Source organism: Hyla sarda (assembly GCF_029499605.1).
Source record: "Hyla sarda isolate aHylSar1 chromosome 1 unlocalized genomic scaffold, aHylSar1.hap1 SUPER_1_unloc_18, whole genome shotgun sequence".
Taxonomy (NCBI): Eukaryota; Metazoa; Chordata; class Amphibia; order Anura; family Hylidae; genus Hyla; species Hyla sarda.
The window spans coordinates 233,999-251,733 of NW_026607579.1; the positions used below are offsets into that span (position 1 = coordinate 233,999).

The 17,735-nt window shown below is 45.6% G+C and overlaps 2 protein-coding genes across 2 annotated transcripts in view; both read right to left on the minus strand.

The window, feature by feature from the left end:
* Positions 1-6,369: 6,369 nt before the first annotated feature.
* LOC130298039 (DNA damage-regulated autophagy modulator protein 1-like) lies at positions 6,370-7,302 on the minus strand. The gene is made up of 2 exons (XM_056550923.1): positions 7,131-7,302; positions 6,370-7,044 (listed from the first exon to the last, which is right to left on the minus strand). Exons 1-2 carry the CDS (start codon positions 7,253-7,255, stop codon positions 6,444-6,446), a joined length of 726 nt encoding a protein of 241 aa, XP_056406898.1. The 5' UTR covers positions 7,256-7,302; the 3' UTR covers positions 6,370-6,443.
* Positions 7,303-14,713: 7,411 nt separating this feature from the next.
* LOC130298037 (DNA damage-regulated autophagy modulator protein 1-like) overlaps positions 14,714-17,735 on the minus strand; it is a 35,182-nt gene continuing 32,160 nt past the window's right edge. Inside the window, exon 3 of the mRNA XM_056550920.1 lies at positions 14,714-14,848. Coding sequence (XP_056406895.1) covers positions 14,714-14,848 — 135 coding nt within the window. The remainder of the gene's footprint in view (positions 14,849-17,735) is intronic.

Consider the following 17,735-nt stretch of genomic DNA (forward strand, 5'->3'; position numbering starts at 1 on the left):
CTTCTGAGCCATGTTATGCGCCTGCAGAGCACTTTGCGTCAAAATATACAATTTTTTTTTCCTTTTACCTCTTGTGAAAATTAAAAGTATAGGGCAACACCAGCATGTTAGTGTAAAAAATGTAATTTGTTTACACTAACATGCTGGTGTAGACCCCAAATTTACCTTTTCTTAAGGGGTAAAAGAAGAGAAAAAAAATGTGTAACCCATAACTGTTCCCTTGAAATATGAGAGGGCTCCAAAGTGAAAGAGCACCATGCGCATTTGAGGCCTAAATTAGGGATTTGCATCCACCACCAAATTACCCTACGGCAGTGCTTCCCAAATTGGGTGTCTCCAGCTGTTGCAAAACTCCCAGCGTGCCAGGACAGTCAATGGCTATGCCAATGTTCTGGCCACTGTATCACCCGTCATTACGCACAGAGCAAGTTTGCTGACAGCAGGGTGCTGCAACCAAGATCACGGGGGTCCTCTGGAGAGGGGATAAGATGTCTAGGTGCGGAGTACCCCTTTAAGAGGGAAAAACATGATATATATTTAAAACCAACCCAAATGTACCTTCTTTTTATTCTCTACCTAAGGTACATAAAGACCGGAAAAAAAAATCCCCTTGTTGTCCGATAGTTGCCTGATGTTTATCTGAATATATAGACCATCAGTTACAGAAATGTGGGGTCTCTTTACCAGCATACCTCAGAGATAAAGGGCATTTATTAACCCTATTGGGAGATATCATACGGGAAGAGGACTATATGTGGGCAACACTAGATGTTGCTTCATTATATAGTAATATACCACATGACAGAGGAGTGGAAGCTGTGTCATCTTTTTTAGTGGAAGATCCCTTGATGCCCATACATCAGAGGAACTTCATTTTGGAGGCCATTAAAGGAGTAGTCCAGTGCTGAAAAGCATCCCCTATCCCAAGGATAGGGGATAAGTTTCAGATTGCAGGGGGTCCGACCGCTGGTGGGCCCCCGCGATCTCCTGTACGGGGCCCTGGCTCGCTGGCCAGATAGCGCGTGTTGACCACAAGACGAAGCGGCAGCCGACACGCCCCTTCAAAAAAAGCTCTATGGCAGAGCCAGAGATTGCCAAAGGCAGAGCTGCATCAGTCCCCCCAAAAATTTGAGTTCCTGGATTTAAATATCTATATTCCGGATGGCTGTTTGCATACTGCCACCTATTTTGAGAAGGTGGATGCAAACAGCTACCTCGACTTTAACAGTTGCCATCGGAAACAATGGAAGAAGAACATTCCATTCGGTCAAATGAAAAGAATCTGATGAATTTGATTCTGGTTTTCTAACCCGACCCGAATATAAGCCGAGGCCCCTAATTTCACCCCAAAAACCCAGGAAAAGTTATTGACTCGACTGTAAGCCTAGGGTGGGAAATACATCAACCCCCCATGTAATCATCTAGATCCCCGTCATCATCCCACCCCCTGCATCATCACCGCCTGTCAATCCCTTCATTAGTGATCTTCAACCTGCGGACCTCCAGATGTTGCAAAACTACAACTCCCAGCATGCCCGGACAGCCATCGGCTGTCTGGGTATGCTGGGAGTTGTAGTTTTGAAACCTCTGGAGGTCCGCAGGTTGAAGACCACTGCGGCCTTCTTCATCATCCCCTTCATCATCATCCCCCCCCCTTCATCATCACCGCCTGTCAATCCCTTCATCAGTGGTCTTCAAACGGCGGGCCTCCAGATGTTGCAAAACTACAACTCCCAGCATGCCCAGACAGCCATCGGCTGTCCGGGCATGCTGGGATTTGTAGTTTTGAAACCTCTGGAGGTCCGCAGGTAGAAGACCACTGCGGCCTTCGTCATCATCCAGCCCCCCCCACCTTTTTGTTTTGTACTCGCCTCCCCTCGGCAGGAAGTTAGGGTGAGCTGGTCCTAGTGACGTTGCCCTGACGACTGTGCGTAGGGTTGCCACCCTGCCGGTATTTTACTGGCACAGCCGGTATTTTCATCTACATTCCGGGCTGTGCCGGTAAGTTTGGATGAGAAATACAGGCCATGCAATGGCCGGTATTTTTCATTCCCTGACGGACGGACTGAGCAGCATCCCCAGAAGAGCACTTCTTTCATGACCGGCAACTAAATTTTGCCTGTGACCTGCAGGCTGCCGCACTACAGTTTCAGCCCCCGACACAAAGCCCACTGACTGTCGGGCCGTACAATGCCCAGGTCTGACACCACCAGCCTGTGACAGGGAGAGCTCCGTGCAATGACAGTAAGAGACTGTACAGTGCTGGGGAGGGGGCGTGCACCTCCTGTCTCCTCCCTCCCCCTCCCCCTCCTTCTCTCTGCCGTGCAGTCTTACAACCCTCCATAGGCAGAGCAGGGAGGGGAGAGGAGGAGAGGCCGTGTATCCTGTCTCCCTCTGCTGCGCAGGGCGGGTGAGTGTCTGTGTGTGTATGTGTCTGTGTTTACATGTGTCTGTGTATATATGTGTCTGTGTGTGATTATATGTGTCAGTTTATATGTGTGTCTGTGTGTGATTATATGTGTCAGTGTATATATGTGTCTGTGTGTGATTAAATGTGTCAGTGTGCGTGTGGGGGGGGGGGGAAGCTGCCTAATGTGGGGGACAACTAATCTGGGGTACAACTATGCTCCTAATCTGGGGGACAACTATGCTCCTAATCTGGGGTACAACTATGCTCCTAATCTGGGGGACAACTATACTGATCTGGGGGACAACTATGCTCCTAATCTGGGGGATAACTATGCTCCTAATCTGGGGGACAACTATGCTCCTAATCTGGGGGACAACTATACTGATCTGGGGGACAACTATGCTCCTAATCTGGGGGATAACTATGCTCCTAATCTGGGGGACAACTATGCTCCTAATCTGGGGGACAACTATGCTCCTAATCTGGGGGACAACTATGCTCCTTATCAGGGGGACAACTATGCTCCTAATCTGGGGGACAACTATGCTCCTAATCTGGGGGACAGCTATGCTCCTAATCTGGGGGACAGCTATGCTCCTTATCAGGGGGTCAACTATGCTCCTAATCTGGGGGACAACTATGCTGCCTAAACTGGGGGACAACTATGATGCCTAATCTGGGGGACATCTATGCTCCTAATCTGGGGGACATCTATGCTACTAATCTGGGGGACAACTATGCTCCTAATCTGGGGTACAACTATGCTCCTAATCTGGGGGACAACAATACTGATCTGGGGGACAACTATGCTCCTAATCTGGGGGATAACTATGCTCCTAATCTGGGGGACAACTATGCTCCTAATCTGGGGGACAACTATACTGATCTATGGGACAACTATGCTCCTAATCTGGGGGATAACTATGCTCCTAATCTGGGGGACAACTATGCTCCTAATCTGGGGGACAACTATGCTGCCTAATCTGGGGGACATCTATGCTCCTAATCTGGGGGACAACTATGCTGCCTAATCTGGTGGACAACTATGCTGCCTAATCTGGGGGACAACTATGCTGCCTAATCTGGGGGACAACTATGCTGCCTAATCTGGGGGACAACTATGCTGCCTAATCTGGGGGACAACTATGCTGCCTAATCTGGGGGACAACTATGCTGCCTAATCTGGGGGACAACTATGCTGCCTAATCTGGGGGACAACTATGCTGCCTAATCTGGGGGACAACTATGCTGCCTAATCTGGGGGACAACTATGCTGCCTAATCTGGGGGACAACTATGCTCCTAATCTGGGGGACAACTATGCTCCTAATCTGGGGGACAACTATGCTCCTAATCTGGGGGACAACTATGCTCCTAATCTGGGGGACAACTATGCTCCTTATCAGGGGGACAACTATGCTCCTAATCTGGGGGACAACTATGCTCCTAATCTGGGGGACAGCTATGCTCCTAATCTGGGGGACAGCTATGTTCCTTATCAGGGGGACAACTATGCTCCTAATCTGGGGGACAACTATGCTGCCTAATCTGGGGGACAACTATGATGCCTAATCTGGGGGACATCTATGCTCCTAATCTGGGGGACATCTATGCTACTAATCTGGGGGACAACTATGCTCCTAATCTGGGGGACAACTATGCTCCTTATCAGGGGGACAACTATGCTCCTAATCTGGGGGACAACTATGCTCCTAATCTGGGGGACAACTATGCTCCTAATCTGGGGGACAACTATGCTGCCTAATCTGGGGGACAACTATGCTCCTAATCTGGGGGACAACTATGCTGCCTAATCAGGGGGACAACTATGCTGCCTAATCTGGGGGACAGCTATGCTCCTAATCTGGGGGACAACTATGCTGCCTAATCTGGGGGACAACTATGCTCCTAATCTGGGGGACAACTATGCTGCCTGATCTGGGGAAAAACTACCCGGCCCTCCACAATATTTTTAGTTTCTCATGTGGCCCCATGGGATAAATAATTGCCCACCCCATTCCTCCTCAACATCGGACATTCCTTAACCTGGAGCCGCCCGGGGAAAGGAGAAAGTGAAGACAAGAGACTGGTGAGACCTCTCTGCAAAATTGTGTATTTAATGCAGTGTTTCCCAACCAGGGTGCCTCCAGCTGTTGCAAAACTGGTGGGGCAAGCTGTGCATAACTAGCTTGCCCCCTGACTGGTGAGCAGTAAGGGGTTAAGAAATATACAGGCAATGTTTTAGCCCCCTCCCCCACCTGTAAAACTTGCCAGTGGCTATAGTGGTATGTCCCATGGGTGGGGGGAAGGAGTGCACCAATCAGGGGTTCAATAGTTTCCCGGGCTTTCAGGGGCCCTCCCCTGGGTATTTATAGCTGTGGTGCCTCCCTTCCCCCCTCAATCTGCCCAGGACCCAGAGTTTTGCCCTCCCTTTTTTGTATCTCTGTTTATTGTAAGTCACAGCTTGGCGGTAAGAAGACGGTGAAAGCGGGGTCAACCCGGGGTAGACCTCCACACAGGACGGTGTGGCAGCACCTCTCGGGTTGGTAAGAAGCCAATCAGTGTCTTTGTTACAGTTAAATTGTAATTTATATAAGTCATTTTATAAATAAAGCTGTGGCCGATTCCCACCCACGGAAAAGTTAAATTGTTGTTGTGTCAGTTATTATTTAATTAATTATTGTAGTAAGGGGGAGGGGTAGTTATAGCCTGCTAGGAGCTAATTGGGTCTCAACAGTCTATTACTCCCAGCATGCTCAGACAGCCTTTGGCTGTCCGGGCATGCTGGGAGTTGTAGTTTTGCAATAGCTGGAGGCACCCTGGTTGGAAAACACTGATTTAATGTTTTAATGTGTGAAACTATCTGCTGCGCTCTGTATCTAATCCTGTCATGTGTGATACTGTCTGCTGACCTTGTATATCCAAATCTGTCATGTGGGATATGAGCCTGTGTATCTAATCCTGTCATGTGTGATACTGTCTGCTGAGCCTGTATATCCAAATCTGTCATGTGGGATACTATCTGCTGAGCCTGTGCATCTAAATCTGTCATGTGTGATACTGTCTGATTAGCCTGTTTATCTGACGTTGCGCAGGGGGACGTCACTCATCATCAGAGAGAGCCAGCGTTGCTGTCGCGCACCACCACTACCGCCGCCGCAGGCATAAATAATGTTTTGGTAGGTATTCTCTAAATGTAAATTTTTTGTGCGATATAGGAAAATTCCCCCTGCATATATATATATATATATATATATATATATTGTATCCCTCCAATCCCCTATGCCATTTCTTAAACCCCCCTCCCATCCCCCGTGCCATTTCTTAAACCCCTGATCCCTCAGCCCCTATGCAATCGGGCCCCTCCCCTATTGTAGCTCCACCCCCACATAGCCACACCCATGACCGGTATTTTTCTGAGGGAAAGGTGGCAACCCTATCTGTGCGTCGTCATCAAGGCAACGTCACTAGTCCGGGACCGGACCCGAAGCGTGGAAAAGAGGGCCCCCTGGTTAAAATGGACAGCCCGCAACGACTAACCCTCCCCACCGGATGATCCCTGCACCATAGAGGGCCCGAACCAGCTAACCCTTCCTTCCCACCGAGGGGAGATGAGTACAAAACAAAAGGAGGGGGCTGGATGATGACGAAGGCCGCAGTGGTCTTCAACCTGCGGACCTCCAGAGGTTTCAAAACTACAACACCCAGCATGCCCGGGCATGCTGGGAGTTGTAGTTTTGCATCATCTGGAGGTCCGCAGGTTGAAGACCACTGAGAAGGGATTAACAGGCGGAGAGATCACTCGAGTATAAGCCGAGGGGGGCATTTTCAGCACGAAAAATGGTGCTGAAAAACTCGGCTTATACTCGAGTATATACGGTAGGTATTACACGTCACACACCAATATTTTTCTTTTATGTTTTTTATTTTTTTTGTATAGGTAATATTACCATTTCATATTATTTTTTTTATGGTTTTTCCGTGTCCTGTGCAGTATCTCTCCCAGAAGTCCACTTGATGGCCCACGTGGTGGTCTACACCCCGAAGTCATCAATTCTTACTCTAAGAGAGAGTTTGCAGCTGTTCCTGGAGACGGTTAACATTAACCTCTGCATGGTGGAATAATAGGTCACGATGTTTATCAGGATCAGTAGAAGCATCACCCACTCGATGATTATGGTGGTGATTTCACGGATCTCGTCCCAGTCTTCATCATCATAGAATAATTCCTGTAATGTTTTATATCCAAAGTAGAAAATTGCGCAGGTAAAAGCCAGGCCACAGCAGGTGCATCTACTATGGTGGATGACTTTCTTTGCTCCTGGTAATTTATACATCTGGATGGACTGCCCAAGGTAGTATAAGGCTTCACATGTAATGGAAATTACCATGCTGACAAAGTGTATCCTGGGATATTCTTCGGGGGACAATACATGCATGACAGCTGTACCAAAACAGGAGGCCCACACAATGGCGAGCAGGATCCTCTGGATCAGGACCTGATGACCCCTGAACTCTTCAGTATGCATAACCATATACTTATAAATAAGAAAGGTTAGTACCAAAGTGCCAATGGATGTCCCTATGAAACCAATTCTCAATAATATGTTTTCGGGAAAGAAATTTCCCACGTCACTGTGAAGGAAAAGAAACCAATGTTATTGTGGATATTTCCTCACTCCCAACCCATGAAATAAGAATCTTGTGCTTGTTTATCTTACCTGATGTGCATCAGTGGCGAGGCGGCATGGCCGAGGACGACCGTCACGATGTAGCTGGTGGCAAGCCAGGCCGCACACCAAAACGCCAACAGAAGGGGGACGAACCCCAAACCTTTTAGCTCCATCTCAGTCAAGAAGAAGAAATAGAAGTTGCTAATCGCACTGTACAAATCTACAGAATGAAGGCTCGGGCGGCTGTCAGTGGAATGTCAGGACTCCAGCTGTCTATGACATCACATGTCTGATGTCACGATGACTGCTTGTTTCTTAGAGCTGACATGATTTAGTATCTGCTATGGACAGAACCTGATGTTGCTACTATGGACCTTACAGACCCCAGAACCCAAGTAATTAGTGCAGGGGCTCCATTTTGATCATCTCATATTTCACATTATTTGAGTTCCAGGGCTCGGATACATTTGCACCCTCTATAGCAGTGGTCTCTAAGCTGTGAACCCCCAACCGCTGCAAAACCACAACTCCCAGCATGCCCGGACAGCAACTTTGCATAAGGAAATAGTCTAATTAAACTTTTCTTATATATAGACTCCCCGACATCTCCAAGGATAAGCATCTAAGGGTCTCGTTCGATCTTAATGTTATACCTTTTTTCAATAAGATCGATGATTCCAAAATGTATGAATATAGGAATAATTCCATATAAGATACAAAAAGTTAGCATCCTCCATTTCTGGAAAAGTTTCTGAGTTGCCCAAAGCAACCAATCAGATTGCTTCCTTCATTTTTCAGAGGTCTTTTCAAAAATGAAAGAAGCAATCTGATTGGTTGCTATGGGCAACTGCATAACTCTTCCTCTACACTGGTTTTGATGAATCTCCCCCATAGAGAGAGATTTATCAAAACCTGACCAGTGGAAAAGCTGCTGAGATGCCCATATCAACCAATCAGATTGCTTCTTTTATTCTTGAAAAAGCCTATGAAAAATTAAAGAAGTGATCTGATTGGTTGCTATGGGCAACTCAGAAACTTTTCCTCTGGACAGGTTTTGGGTTTTGATAAATCTTCCTCTATGGGGGAGATTCAGCAAAACCAGTGCAGAGGAAGAGTTGTGCTGTTGCCCATAGCAACCAATCAGATTGCTTCTTTCATTTTTGAAAAGGCCTCTGAAAAATGAAGGTAGCAATCTGATTGGTTGCTATGGGCAACTCAGAAACTTTTCCAGGAAAGTAAAGTTTAACCACAACCAGGGGCGGATCCAGAGTCTAGTCTCGGGAGGGGCACTATTAGAGAATTTTGCATTGGCGGACAGAAAATAAGGTGTTTTTTAACCCCTTAAGGACGCAACCCTTTTTCACCTTAAGGACTGGGCCCTTTTTCACAATTCTGACCACCGTCACTTTACGAATTAATAACGCGAAAACGCTTTTACCGAATATTCTGATTCTGAGATTGTTTTTTCGTGACATATTCTATTTTATTTTGGTGGTAAATTTTCGGCGTTACTTGCATCCTTTTTTGGTGAAAAATCCCCAAATTTAATGAAAATTTAGCATTTTTCTAACTTTGAAGCTCTCTACTTGTAAGGAAAATTGATATTCACAATAAATTTTATTTTTCTTCACAAATACAATATGTCCACTTTATGTTTGCATCATAAAATGGACATATTTTTGCTTTTTGAAATTAGAGGGCTTCAAAGTAGAGAAGCAATTTTCAAAAATTTCATGAAAATTGCTAAATCTGAAGGGACAGATGTTACAGAACTACAACTATTTAAAAAAAAAAAAAAAAAACGTATAGGGTTCCCCGTATTTTAATTCTCAGCACAATACCAACCAAACAGCAACAGCCTGACGTTACCAGGGTGGGCGGGGACCATTGTTACTGGCCCTCCCCAGCCTAAATAACGCCAGCCTGTTACCGCCTAGGCCCAGGAGAGCCATTTTTGACGCTCCGGGCCTGTTGGTACCGGCTCTTCCCGGCACCCCTGTGGCGGTGGGTACCGGGTAATAATTGGGGGTTAGCGCTAGCTGTTTTTGGGGCTAGCGCTAAGCCCTGGCTTAGTAATGGATTCAGTCAATAAGACCAGCTTCCACTACTAACCCTGAAAATTCAATAAAAAAAAACACAACACATTGGAAAAATTATTTTATATAAAAAAACACTCCCCCACAGCCCTCGTTAACAATTTTATTAAAAGAAAAAAAAATCCACCGTAATCCATCGAATCCGCAGTAATCCTCTGCATACACGGATCTGAAACGAGAAGGAAAAAAACACAAAAAAATGGTTATGACATTTTTGTCGCTGTCCGCTGGGGAGAGCACCCATGATGCAATGTCTACCCAAACAGGGAGCCACCATTTGGTGCAAAACTACAACTACTAGCATGCCCAGACAGCCTTTGGCTGTCTGGGCATGCTGGGAGTTGTAGTTTAGCAACAGCTGGAGTCTCCGTGTCTGGGTAGACACTGCCAGAAGGGTCTGTTCACATTATACAAAATGTACAATGTGAACAGAGCTTCAGATTAACTAGCCTTGTTCCCTTCTGTAGCCCCGCCCCCTAATGACGTCATCACTAGGGTCGGAGCTACACGGACCTGCCCAGTACTCGAGAGAAGTAAGCGGACTTCGTCTTCTGTATACACTATATACAGCTATCTATAGATAGCTGTAAATAGTGTATACCGCCCAAAGGGTTAACCTACACTGTCCAGCAGTGTAAGTTCACTCTTCCCTTGCTGGGCTTGCGCATAGCGCACAGCTCAGCAAGGGGTCAAGTGAGCCAGCAATGTGTATACTGTATACACATTGCAGGCTCACTGTAAGTTCTTGCTGGGCAGTAGATATACCTTGTATACCTACGGCTCAGCGTCAGCTGTTCTCCCGGCTCTGTAGCCATGAGAACAGCTGATCCCGACATTCACATCAGGACATTGCAGAAGGTGTCAGGAGGAGTGACATCCGCTGGGATCTGTCCCTTACTGCAGGTACTAATAGTCCCAACATGGAGCACACTCTGCTCCATGCTGGGAGCTGTAGTACCTGCATTAATAGACATATCATAGCGAGACATATCACAGCTCTGCGGGAAATATGAATATGTGTATATATACGTGAGTGCAGGGGACCATAGAAGAGCTGCCGCCCCATCTATACAAGAGGATCGCAAGGGACCCCAGCGATCTGTCAATTAGTACAGGTAACTACTACTCCCAACATGGACGAGTGTGTTCCATGCTGGGAGTAGTAGTACTACCTAAAAAATGTTTTAAAAAAAAAGTGAAAAACACGCACACACTACATTTTCATTATTGTCGGCTACATTTTTAGTGCTTTACCCGCTCACATAAATTGATCCCTGTTTAAAAATTAATAAACATTTCATAATAAAAAAGATACATTTCGTTAGATACAATTTTTTCCATCACTACTGTATCTTTTTTATTATGATTTTTTATGGTACCCTACGAAATTTTTATAAAAAAGGCATCTCCATAAATTTTTCAAAGTTTTCAAAGTCCAAAAAAAGAATAAAAAGATTTACCGAATGTACCCGAATACCGAATGTATCCGAAAAAAATCAACCCCAAACACCCGAATACCGAATGTATCCGAAAAAAAATCAGCCCCGAACACCCAAATACTGAATGTATCCGAAGAATCAAAACCGAAAATATTGCCGAACCGAAAAGTTTTTTCCAAAACGAAAAAACGAAACAAAACAAAAAATTTTGTAGTGCACAAGTCTAATGTGTGGCAGTGACTGGGACACAATGTCAATGACAGAAAGGTAATATATTATTAATATTAATGACAAGTAATATTCTTAACCCCTTAAGGGCCCATGACGTATGCATACGTCATGGTCTTTTCCTGGTCTCCGCCGCTCACCCGGTGGAGATCGCAAGCGGATCCCTGCTGAAATCCTTCAGCAGGGATCCAGGGCAAATGCCAAGGGGGGCCACGTAGGCCCCCCATGTCGGTGATCGCCGCAAATCGCTAGGGAAATCACCCCTGCGATCTGCGGCAATACCGGGCTGATCGGGTCTCTGGGACCCGACCGCCCGGTAATTTTGCATGATCCCGGCTGTCACAGAAGGCCAGGACCATGCTAAAGTATAGGAGCGAGGTGCCACCTCCTCCTATCCCCTGCGATTCTTCGGTTAGCTAACCGACCAATCGTACGGGGGGGGGGGGGGTTAGGGGTTACTTCCTCCCGCCCTGCCCGGCCCCTGGAAGTCCGGAGAGGACTGGAGGACGCGACGGGGGAGTGCTGGGGCCCGGCCCCGGTACTCACCTCGTCCCTGAAGACCCGGATTCCGGCCATGAAGACGGCGGCGGCGACAGGTGAGTGGATCTTCAGCCGTGGTCGGGCCCTTTACAGCAATGCACGTCGCCATAAAGCCCTGTATACTACAACTCCCAGCATGCCCAGACAGCCCTTGGAGTTTTGCAACATCTGTAGGTCCGCAGTTTTGGGACCACTGTGCCCTTCCAGATGTTGCAAAACTACACATGCTCAGCATGCCCTTACTGTCCAGTCATGCTGGGAGTTGTAGTTCTGTAACATCTGGCCCTTCAGATGTTGCAGAATTACAACTCCCAGCATGACTGGACAGTTTTGGCATACTTGGAGTTGTAGTTTTTCAACATCTAAAAGGGCACAGATTGGGAACCACTGTATTAGTAGTCTGCAAACTGTAGTCCTCCAGATGTTGCAAAACTACAACTCCAAGTATGCTGGGAGATGTAGTTCGGCAACATCTGGCTCTAAAGATGTCGCCGAACTACTACTTCCAGCATGCCTGAGAATGTTTGGAGTTGTGGTTTTGCAACAACTGGAGGCACACTGGTTGGGAAACATTGTCTGTTTCCTAACTCAGCGTTTTCCAACCCGTGTGCCTCCAGCTGTTGCAACACTATAACTACAAGCATGCACTGATAGACTGTGCATGCTGGGAGATTCCCCCCCCCCCCCCCGTGAATGTACAGGGTACATTCACATGGGCAGGGGCTTAAAGTGAGTATCCGGCTGCAAGTTCGCGATGCAGCAAATTTTGTGCGGCAGCTCAAACTCGCAGCGGGAAACTCGCTGTAATCCCCTGCCCGTGTGACTGTACCCTAAAAACACTACACTACACTAACACAAAATAAAATAAAAAGTAAAAAACACTACATACCCACACATACCCCTACACAGCCCCCCTCTCCAATAAAAATGAAAAACGTCTGGTACGACACTGTTTTCAAAATGGAGCCTCCAGCTGTTGCAAAACAACAACTCCCAGTATTTCCGGACAGCCGTTGACTGTCCAAGCATGCTGGGAGTTTTGCAACAGCTGGAGGCACCCTGTTTGGGAATCACTGGCGTAGAATACCCCTATGTCCACCCCTATGCAAATCCCTAATTCAGGCCTCAAATGCACATGGCGCTCTCACTTTGGAGCCCTGTCGTATTTCAAGGCAACAGTTTAGGGCCTAACAAATTTTGGGGGGCTTAAATAAAAAATTTTACACTAACATGCTGATGTTGCCCTATACTTTTCAATTTGACAAGAGGTAAAAGGGAAAAAAGACCTCTAAAATTTGTAATGCAATTTCTCCCGACTACGGAGATACCCCATATGTGGGCACAAAGTGCTCTGGGGGTGCACAACAAGGCCCAGAAGGGAGAGTGCACCATGTACATTTGAGGTGATCTGCACAGGGGTGGCTGATTGTTACAGCGGTTTTGACAAACGCAAAAAAAAAAAAAAAAACACATGTGACCCCATTTCGGAAACTAGGGGTGCAGTGAGAATTGACACCCCACTGGTGTCTGACAGACCTTTGGAACAGTGGGCTGTGCACATTAAAAATTTTGTACAGCCCACTTTTCCAAAGATTTGACAGACACCAGTGGGGGGTAAATGCTCACTGTACCCCTTGTAATGTTCCTCAAGGGGTCTAGTTTCAAAAATGGTATGCCATGTGGGGGTTATTTTGCTGTCCTGGCAACATAGGGGCTTCCTAAATGCGACATGCCTCCCGAGCAAAATTTGCTCTCAAAAAGCCAAATATGACTCCTTCTCTTGAGCATTGTAGTTTGCCCGTAGTGCGCTTAAGGTCAACTTATGGGGTACCTCCATACTCGGAAGAGATGGAGTTACAAATTTCAGGGGGTATTTTCTGCTATTAACCCTTGCAAAAATGTGAAATTTGGGGGGGGAAACACACATTTTAGTGAAAATAAACATTTTTTTTTTTACGTATGCAAAAGTCGTGAAACCCCTGTGGGGTATTAAGGCTCACTTTATTCCTTGTTACGTTCCTGAAGGGGTCTAGTTTCCAAAATGGTATGCCATGTGGGTATTTTTTGCTGTCCTGGCACCATAGGGGCTTCTTAAATGCGACATGCCCCCGAGCAAAATTTGCTCTCAAAAAGCCAAATATGACTCCTTCTCTTCTGAGCATTGTAGTTCGCCCGTAGTGAACTTCAGGTCAACTTATGGGGTACCTCCATACTCAGAAGAGATGGGGTTACAAATTTTGGGGGGTATTTTCTGCTATTAACTCTTGCAAAAATGTGAAATTTGGGGGGAAACACACATTTTAGTGAAATTTTCTTTTTCTTTTTTTACATGCAAAAGTCGTGAAACACCTGTGGAGTATTAAGGCTCACTTTATTCCTTGTTACGTTCCTCAAGGGGTCTAGTTTCCAAAATTATATGCCATGTGTTTTTTTTTCCTGTTCTGGCACCATAGGGGCTTCCTAAATGCAACATATCCCCCAAAAACCATTTCAGAAAAACGTACTCTCCAAAATCCCCTTTTCGCTCCTTCGCTTCTGAGCCCTCTACTGCGCCCGCCGAACACTTTACATAAACATATGAGGTATGTGCTTACTCGAGAGAAATTGGGCTACAAATATAAGTATACATTTTCTCCTTTTACCCCTTGTAAAAATAAAAAAAATTGGGTCTACAAGAACATGCGAGTGTAAAAAATGAAGATTGTGAATTTTCTCCTTCACTTTGTTGGTATTTCTGTTAAACACCTAAAGGGTTAAAATGCTGACTGAATGTCATTTTGAATACTTTGAGGGGTGCAGTTTTTATAATGGGATCATTTGTGGGGTATTTCTAATATGAAGACCCTTCAAATCCACTTCAAACCTGAACTGGTCCCTGAAAAATTGTGATTTTGGAAATTTTGTGAAAAATTGGAAAATTGCGTCTGAACTTTGAAGCCTTCTGGTGTCTTCCAAAAGTAAAAACATGTAAATTTTATGATGCAAACATAAAGTGAACATATTGTATATGTGAATAAAAAAAATTATTTGGAATATCCATTTTCCTTACAAGCAGAGAGCTTCAAAGTTAGAAAAATGCAAAATTGTCAAATTTTTCATCAAATTTTGGGATTTTTCACCAAGAAAGGATGCAAGTTACCAAAAAAATTTACCACTATGTTAAAGTAGAATATGTCACGAAAAAAGTCTTGGAATCAGAATGATAACTAAAAGCATTCCAGAGTTATTAATGTTTAAAATGACAGTGGTCAGATGTGCAAAAAATGGCTGGGTCCTAAGGTGTAAAATGGCTGGGTCCTTAAGGGGTTAATATTTGCCCAGCAAGAGACTATTGGAAAACCAGAGGGCTAAATGAATAAAGAGAAACAACTAGTTGGAGAAAATACTGAGAATCTGAAGACTCCAATGACACGTCTAGCGCTGCCGCAGTCTGAGGAGCCTGTGAGGTAACGGGCGCGTAATGCTGAATAGTGGAGAGAGGGACAGAGAGAGAATCTTGTGGGAACCGCCCAGTTTAGAAGCAAATTCCCATAGCAAACCTCTTCTAAACTGGGCAGTTACCGAGACACGTGTCATCAGAGATTACTTAGACAGAAAATAACAACCTAAACTTCAGAAGCTCATAAGTACTGAAAGGATTAAGATTTTTTAATAGAAGTAATTTACAAATCTGTTTAACTTTCTGGAGCCAGTTGATATTTAAAGAAAAAGTTTTTCCCTGGATAACCCCTTTAAGGGGTTAAGGGACGCCTATACCTCTTATAACCTATGCCGTGTGCTGATTGGTGGATACCTTGCTGATTACCTACCTGCTATCACCTGCGTTCACCTGTGTTTTTTCTCTTCTTATTTCCGTTAACTCTTTTGCTGCTGTTTTTTCACTAAAAGAAAGATTTGGCACTATAATACTCGCCTCTTGCTTGTAATAAAATCCTGTATTAGTAGGTCTCTCCCATTGACTATGCGTGAAGCAAACATAATTCTGCTGTTAAAAAAGGGAAAGAACCTTCTTTCAGCTGATTCATATAGACCCATCTCTCTATTAAATTCAGATGCCAAAAATATTGCCAAGGTTTTGGCAATGAGATTGGCAAAGGTTTGTAACAAAATTATTGCTACTGACTAAACCGGCTTTGTACCGAGCCGAAATAGTAATGATAATTTGATTAAGCTGTCTGCTAATATTCATATGCCGGAGTAGGGGCTCCGATCCATCCTGTCGATAGATGCCATGAAGGCCTTCGACAGGGTAGATTGTAGCTACCTCAGGCAGGTGATGGAGAGGTTTGGGTTGGGTGGCAGATTTTTGGAATGGGTCAGGGTCCTGTATGTTTTAGATCTTAATAAAAATATCAGATTTAAAAAAAAAAGAGAAGTTTTCCAGGTCCTTATACGGCAAGGACTGAAGTCCCTAGGACTGTCAGGGTCCGCTTCCCTAGTTATACCCTAGTCACCCCTTAGTAAGTTAACTCCATAAGGACACATGACGTACTGGAACGTCATGTGTCCGCTCCCGATCTATAATAGCGGGTCGGGCTGTGGCTAAAAGCGCACGGCATTGATCGCAGTGCCGCACGCTATTAATCCTTTAGACGCGGCGTTCAAAGTTGAACGCCTCGTCGAAAGTGAAAGTATGCCAGTTAGCTCAGTGGGCTGTTCAGGATAGCCGCGGCGAAATCGCGGCATCCCGAACAGCTTACAGGACAGCAGGAGGCTCCCTACCTGCCTCCTCGCTGTCCGATCGCCGAATGACTGCTCAGTGCCCGAGATCCAGGCATGAGCAGTCAAGCGGCAGAATCATCGATCACTGGTTTCCTATGAGAAACCAGTGATCAATGTAATAGATCAGTGTGTGCAGTGTTATAGGTCCCTATGGGAGCTATAACACTGCAAAAAAAAAAGTGGGAAAAAAAAGTGAATAAAGATCATTTAACCCCTTCCCTATTAAAAGTTTGAATCACCCCCCTTTTCCCATAAAAAAAAAAAAACACTGTGTAAATAAAAATAAACATATATAGTATCGCCGCGTGCGGAAATATCTGAATTATAAAAATATATCGTTAATTAAACCGCATGGTCAATGGTGTACATGCAAAAAAAAATTCCAAAATGCAAAATAGTGAATTTTTGGTCACTTTTTATATAATGAAAAAATGATCAATAAGTCCTATCAATGCAAAAATGGTACCGCTAAAAACTTCAGATCACGGCGCAAAAATTGAGCCCTCATACTGCCCCATATGCGCAAAAATAAAAAAAGTTATAGGGGTCAGAAGATGACAATTTTAAACGCAGTAATTTTCCTGCATGTACCATATTTATCGGCGTATAACACGCACTTTTAAAACTTACATTTAAGGCAACAAGTCTTCCTGCGTGTTATACGCCGATAAGTCTTCTGGTCCCTGATTTAAAGCGGCCGCAGCAGCGTCTGCTTGTTAAGTATTAACAGCACGACCGTGGCCACTTTAAATCAATGACCAGCGGTGTCTCCTCCCCGCACTGTCACTTGTTTTCTCCCGCACTATCCACAGGTACTGGTGTGGTGGATAGTGCGGGAGATGCTGATTAAAATGAGCCCTACCTTGTCTTGATCTGCGCTACCTTTTAATTAGCGTCTCCCGCACTATCCACCAGTTCCTGTGGATAGTGCAGGAGAAAACAAGTGAGTTTTACTTTTCATTTTCCCTCCCTCCCCCCTCCCTCATCATTCCCCCTTTCCCTGCTTTTTATAGTTTCGTTTATTTTCCTTACCTGTCTGCGCTTCGGCAGGTCAGGTCAGGCGGAGGGTCTTGCGGGGTCAGTGAAGCAGATGAGTTACGTCCTTTGCCGGCTTATCTGTGCGGCATCACTTTATTTCCTGTAGTCGCCGCCGAAAAGTGACCTCCGTGATGCCGTGCAGAGGAGCCGGGAGAGGACGTAACTCATCTGCTTCACTGACCCCGCAAGACAGCCGAAGCGCAGACAAGTAAGGAAAGGGGAAGAGTGGTCTTCAACCTGTGGACCTCCAGATGTTGCAAAACTACAACTCCCAGCATGCCCGGACAGCAGTTGGCTGTCCGAGCATGCTGGGAGTTGTAGTTTTGTAACATCTGGAGGTCCGCAGGTTGAAGACCACTGAATGCCATAGGAGGAATATGATGGGGGGATAATGAGACGGGGAAATGATGAGGGGGGGATGAGACAGGGGGAAATGATGAGAGGGAAGAATGATGGGGGGATGAGACAGGGGGAAATGATGGGGGTATGAGACAGGGGGATGAGACAGGGGGAAATGATGAGGGGGGGATGATGGGGGGATGAGACAGGGGGAAATGATGAGGGGGGTGATGGGGGGATGAGACAGGGGG

Excerpts from the sequence above, each read along its gene's own strand:
- LOC130298039 (XM_056550923.1), bottom strand. The coding sequence starts at position 7,255 with ATGGAGCTAAAAGGTTTGGGGTTCGTCCCCCTTCTGTTGGCGTTTTGG. Across the intron at positions 7,045-7,130 it reads TCGCCACTGATGCACATCAG|TGACGTGGGAAATTTCTTTC; the intron begins GTAAGATAAACA and ends TTTCCTTCACAG.